Below are 6,000 nucleotides of genomic sequence, written 5' to 3'. Positions count from 1 at the left end.
CTCTCTATCTCTCTATCTCTCTCTCTCTCTGTGTCTCTATCTCTCTCTGTCTCTATCTCTATCTCTCTCTGTCTCTATCTCTATCTCTCTCTGTCTCTATCTCTGTCTCTCTCTGTCTCTCTCTGTCTCTGTCTCTGTCTCTCTCTGTCTCTCTCTGTCTCTGTCTCTGTCTCTGTCTCTGTCTCTGTCTCTGTCTCTCTCTCTGTCTCTCTGTCTCTGTCTCTCTCTCTGTCTCTCTGTCTCTGTCTCTGTCTCTGTCTCTCTCTGTCTCTCTCTGTCTCTCTCTCTGTCTCTCTCTGTCTCTCTCTGTCTCTCTCTCTCTCTCTCTCTGTCTCTCTCTCTCTGTCTCTCTGTCTCTGTCTCTCTCTCTCTGTCTCTGTCTCTCTCTCTCTGTCTCTCTCTCTCTGTCTCTCTCTCTCTGTCTCTCTCTCTCTCTGTCTCTCTCTCTCTGTCTCTCTCTCTCTGTCTCTCTCTCTCTGTCTCTCTCTGTCTCTCTCTGTCTCTCTCTCTCTGTCTCTCTGTCTCTCTCTCTGTCTCTCTCTCTGTCTCTCTCTCTGTCTCTCTGTCTGTCTCTCTGTCTGTCTGTCTGTCTCTCTCTCTCTCTCTCTCTCTCTCTCTCTCTCTCTCTCTCTCTCTCTCTCTCTCTCTCTCTCTCTCTCTCTCTCTCTCTCTCTCTTGTTTATTCGTTTTATCTTTTTTACTCACCTCTGACCCTACATTAAAAATACAAATATTTTAAGTTAAGTAATGAGTGAACTGTATATGCATTTTATTGCTCCGGGACGCTTTGAATGTCGTAGAATATTATGTGTGGGTGGGGTGGCCTGGTATGGTATGTATGGTAGCCTGGCTGGCTACCATACATACCACACTTGATTTCTTACAATGAATATTACTCATCTCACCCTGCATTAAGACTACAAATATTTTAAGGTTAGTAATGAGTGTACTATATGTACGTGTATTTTACTTTTTTATTGTTTTTTTAATGCTTTGTTCTATTGCTGACTTAATATATGTTAGTGTAAACTTGTTATTTAGTATTTACACACATTTATAAATGGAGAAAGGGCGTTCTACTTTATGGCGATTTCCGCTTTACGGCAGTAGCCTGGACCCTAACCTGCCATATAAGTGGGGCCCTACTGTAACAGTATTGGTGTCACTATACTCTGGTACATTCCCCCTTTTTTCCCTCCATAGATAAAATTCTTTGCTTCTTCAGAGGCCTAATTGTACCACCAGCATTTTTTTTTATCATTGATTCTATGGCTTTCTCCATCTTTCATAGACTCATCTACCTTCCAGTCTACTCCCAGATATTTAAAAATATTTACTTTCACCAATATCTAGTCATTTATTGCCTAGATTTTTTTTTTTGCTCTAATCATATTGGTTTTTCCTATGCTTAATTTTAATTTCCTTCATTTGCTTACCCTTCCAAATTCCTCTACCAGTCTTTGCAACTTCTCTTCAGAATCTTCCAGAAGAACAGTGTCATTGGTTAAAAGCATCTGTGATGACTTTCACTTGCATCAAATTCATTATCTTTCACTCCTACACCTCTCCTCCAACACCCTAACACACACACACTTATTTTTCAACCCCATCTATAACTGTTTTAAACAATCATGGTGACATAATGAATCCCTGTCTAAGGCCTACTTTTGCCTGATAATAATTTCCCTCTCTCCTACATATTCTAACCTGAGCCTCACTGTCCATATAAAACTCTTTTAGTAACCTACCATCTATTTCATACATTTACAACATCTGTCACATTACTCCTTTATTCACCATCTTAAAGTTGAAATTTCATAAGTCAAGCCACCATTAGTTGAGGAGCACCTCTATATAGATTTGGGGTTTTGTTTATTTTTTTTTGTTTGTGCTACTGCAGGTACTGGTTGATGCTGCGCAGAACAGAGAAGACATTACAGCACCTGCCAGCAACAGCTCATGAACATCTTCCTCTCATGTACTACACCTCACATCCACTCAACTCTCTTGGCAAGCACAAAGTCTTCATCACCTTCCACAAGCATCCTGGATATGTGGTGGTATGTCTCTTTTTCACTTATTCCCAAAGTTGAAATTTTTATTTAATTATTTCAAATTTGATGTATTGTGGAAAGGATATTTTACAAAAGGAAAGGATATTAACAAATTGGTCATCTTTCACCCACGTAGGGTGATCCCACAAAAAAAAAAGAAACATATTCACCATCATACATTCAGTAACTTTCTATAGCAGAAGTATGCAGACATCGCAGTTAAAATGAACCTTCAAACTGCAAAATTTGCACCCATCTTTCAGAGTGCAGATACTAATTCTTACCATCAAGACTCAAGAAAGGAAAGACACCAAGTTTGAAACACTTACCCAGTGAAACACTTACTGGTTTCTGTTTTACACTCACTTGGTAGGACAGTAGCATCTTCATGGGTGGTTATTGTCTACCAGCCTACTACCACACTAGTGTAGTACCTTCCTGGGTGGTTGTTGTCTACCAACCTACTACCACACTAGTGTAGTACCTTCCTGGGTGGTTGTTGTCTACCAACCTACTACCACACTAGTGTAGTACCTTCCTAGGAGGTTGTCTACCAACCTACTACCACACTAATGTAGTACCTTCCTAGGAGGTTGTTGTCTACCAGCCGCCTACTACCACACTAGTGTAGTACCTTCCTGGGAGGTTGTCTACCAGCCTACTACAACACTAGTGTAGTACCTTCCTGGGAGGTTGTTGTCTACCAGCCTACTACCACACTAGTGTAGTACCTCCCTTGGTGATTGTTGTCTACCAGCCTACTACCACACTAGTGTAGTACCTTCCTCGGAGGAGGTTGTCTTCCAGCCTACTACCACACTAGTGTAGTACCTCCCTTGGTGATTGTTGTCTACCAGCCTACTACCACACTAGTGTAGTACCTTCCTGGGAGGTTGTTGTCTACCAGCCTACTACCACACTAGTGTAGTACCTCCCTTGGTGATTGTTGTCTACCAGCCTACTACCACACTAGTGTAGTACCTTCCTGGGAGGTTATCTACCAGCCTACTACCACACTAGTGTAGTACCTTCCTGGGAGGTTGTTGTCTACCAGCCTACTACCACACTAGTGTAGTACCTCCCTTAGTGGTTGTTGTCTACAAGCCTACTACCACACTAGTGTAGTACCTTCCTGGGAGGTTGTCTTCCAGCCTACTACCACACTAGTGTAGTACCTCCCTTGGTGATTGTTGTCTACCAGCCTACTACCACACTAGTGTAGTACCTTCCTGGGAGGTTGTTGTCTACCAGCCTACTACCACACTAGTGTAGTACCTCCCTTGGTGATTGTCTACCAGCCTACAACCACACTAGTGTAGTACCTTCCTGGGAGGTTGTTGTCTACCAGCCTACTACCACACTAGTGTAGTAGCTTCCTGGGAGGTTGTCTACCAGCCTACTACCACACTAGTGTAGTACCTCCCTTGGTGATTGTTGTCTACCAGCCTACTACCACACTAGTGTAGTACCTCCCTGGGTGGTTATTGTCTACCAGCCTACTACCACACTAGTGTAGTACCTTCCTGGGAGGTTGTTGTCTACCAGCCTACTACCACACTAGTGTAGTACCTTCCTGGGAGGTTGTTGTCTACCAGCCTACTACCACACTAGTGTAGTACCTTCCTGAGAGGTTGTTGTCTACCAGCCTACTACCACACTAGTGTAGTACCTCCCTTGGTGATTGTTGTCTACCAGCCTACTACCACACTAGTGTAGTACCTCCCTGGGTGGTGATTGTCTACCAGCCTACTACCACACTAGTGTAGTACCTTCCTGGGAGGTTGTTGTCTACCAGCCTACTACCACACTAGTGTAGTACCTCCCTGGGTGGCTGTCTACCAGCCTACTACCACACTAGTGTAGTACCTTCCTGGGTGTTTGTTGTCTACCAGCCTACTACCATGCTAGGATAGTACCTCCCTGGGTGTTTGTCTACCAGCCTACTACCACACTAGTACCTCCCTGGGTGTTTGTCTACCAGCCTACTACCACACTAGGATAGTACCTCCCTGGGTGTTTGTCTACCAGCCTACTACCACACTAGGATAGTACCTCCCTGGGTGGTTGTTGTCTACCAGCCTACTACCACACTAGGGTAGTACCTCCCTGGGTAGTTGTCTACCAGCCTACTACCACACTAGGATAGTACCTCCCTGGGTGGTTGTTGTCTACCAGCCTACTACCACACTAGGGTAGTACCTCCCTGGGTGTTTTTTGTCTACCAGCCTACTACCACACTAGGGTAGTACCTTCCTGGGTGTTTGTTGTCTACCAGCCTACTACCACACTAAGGTAGTACCTCCCTGGGTGGTTGTTGTCTACCAGCCTACTACCACACTAGGGTAGTACCTCCCTGGGTAGTTGTTGTCGACCAGCCTACTGCCACACTAGGGTAGTACCTCCCAGGGTAGTTGTTGTCTACCAGCCTACTACCACACTAGGATAGTACTTCCCTGGGCAGTTGTTGTCTACCAGCCTACTACCACACTACGGTAGTACTTCCCTGGGTAGTTGTTGTCTACCAGCCTACTACCACACTAGGGTAGTACTTTTCTGGGTAGTTGTCTACCAGCCTACTAACACACTAGGGTAGTACCTCCCTGGGTAGTGGTTGTCTACCAGCCTACTGCCACACTAGGGTAGTACCTCCCTGGGTAGTTGTCGACCAGCCTACTGCCACACTAGGGTAGTACCTCCCTGGGTAGTTGTCTACCAGCCTACTAACACACTTGGGTAGTACCTCCCTGGGTGTTTGTTGTCTACCAGCCTACTGCCACACTAGGGTAGTACCTCCCTGGGTAGTTGTTGTCTACCAGCCTACTAACACACTAGGGTAGTACCTCCCTGGGTAGTTGTCTACCAGCCTACTGCCACACTAGGGTAGTACCTTCCTGGGTAGTTGTTGTCTACCAGCCTACTACCACACTAGGGTAGTACCTTCCTGGGTGTTTGTTGTCTACCAGCCTACTACCACACTAGGGTAGTACCTCCCTGGGTGGTTGTTGTCTACCAGCCTACTACCACACTAGGGTAGTACCTCCCTGGGTAGTTGTCTACCAGCCTACTGCCACACTAGGGTAGTACCTCCCTGGGTAGTTGTTGTCTACCAGCCTACTAACACACTAGGGTAGTACCTCCCTGGGTAGTTGTCTACCAGCCTACTGCCACACTAGGGTAGTACCTCCCTGGGTAGTTGTTGTCTACCGGCCTACTACCACACTAGGGTAGTACCTTCCTGGGTGTTTGTTGTGTACCAGCCTACTACCACACTAGGGTAGTACCTCCCTGGGTGGTTGTTGTCTACCAGCCTACTGCCACTCTAGGGTAGTACTTTGCTGGGTAGTTGTTGTCTACCAGCCTACTAACACACTAGGGTAGTACTTCCCTGGGTAGTTGTCTACCAGCCTACTACCACACTAGGTAGTACTTCCCTGGGTGGTTGTTGTGTACCAGCCTACTACCACACAAGGGTAGTACCTTCCTGGGTGTTTGTTGTCTAACAGCCTACTACCACACTAGGGTAGTACCTCCCTGGGTAGTTGTTGTCGACCAGCCTACTGCCACACTAGGGTAGTACCTCCCTGGGTAGTTGTTGTCTACCAGCCTACTACCACACTAGGGTAGTACTTCCCTGGGTAGTTGTTGTCTACCAGCCTACTACCACACTAGGGTAGTACTTCCCTGGGTAGTTGTTGTCTACCAGCCTACTACCACACTAGGGTAGTACTTCCCTGGGTAGTTGTTGTCTACCAGCCTACTAACACACTAGGGTAGTACCTCCCTGGGTAGTTGTTGTCTACCAGCTTACTAACACACTAGGGTAGTACCTCCCTGGGTAGTTGTTGTCTACCAGCCTACTGCCACACTAGGGTAGTACCTCCCTGGGTAGTTGTTGTCGACCAGCCTACTGCCACACTAGGGTAGTACCTCCCTGGGTAGTTGTTGT

At 46.2% G+C, this 6,000-nt stretch overlaps 1 protein-coding gene across 4 annotated transcripts in view; it reads left to right on the top strand.

Annotated features, from left to right (window-relative positions):
* Positions 1–6,000, top strand: part of MED14 (mediator complex subunit 14) — a 532,798-nt gene that overhangs the window by 223,129 nt on the left and 303,669 nt on the right. For all 4 annotated transcript variants that reach the window (XM_070095607.1, XM_070095604.1, XM_070095606.1 and 1 more), the window contains one exon: positions 1,901–2,060. In XM_070095607.1, coding sequence (XP_069951708.1) covers positions 1,901–2,060 — 160 coding nt within the window. The remainder of the gene's footprint in view (positions 1–1,900; positions 2,061–6,000) is intronic.

This window comes from Cherax quadricarinatus, chromosome 50 (genome assembly GCF_038502225.1).
Source record: "Cherax quadricarinatus isolate ZL_2023a chromosome 50, ASM3850222v1, whole genome shotgun sequence".
In the NCBI taxonomy this organism is placed as follows: domain Eukaryota; kingdom Metazoa; phylum Arthropoda; class Malacostraca; order Decapoda; family Parastacidae; genus Cherax; species Cherax quadricarinatus.
Note: the sequence above shows the minus strand (reverse complement) of the source record. Positions and strands in the feature narration are given on the sequence as shown.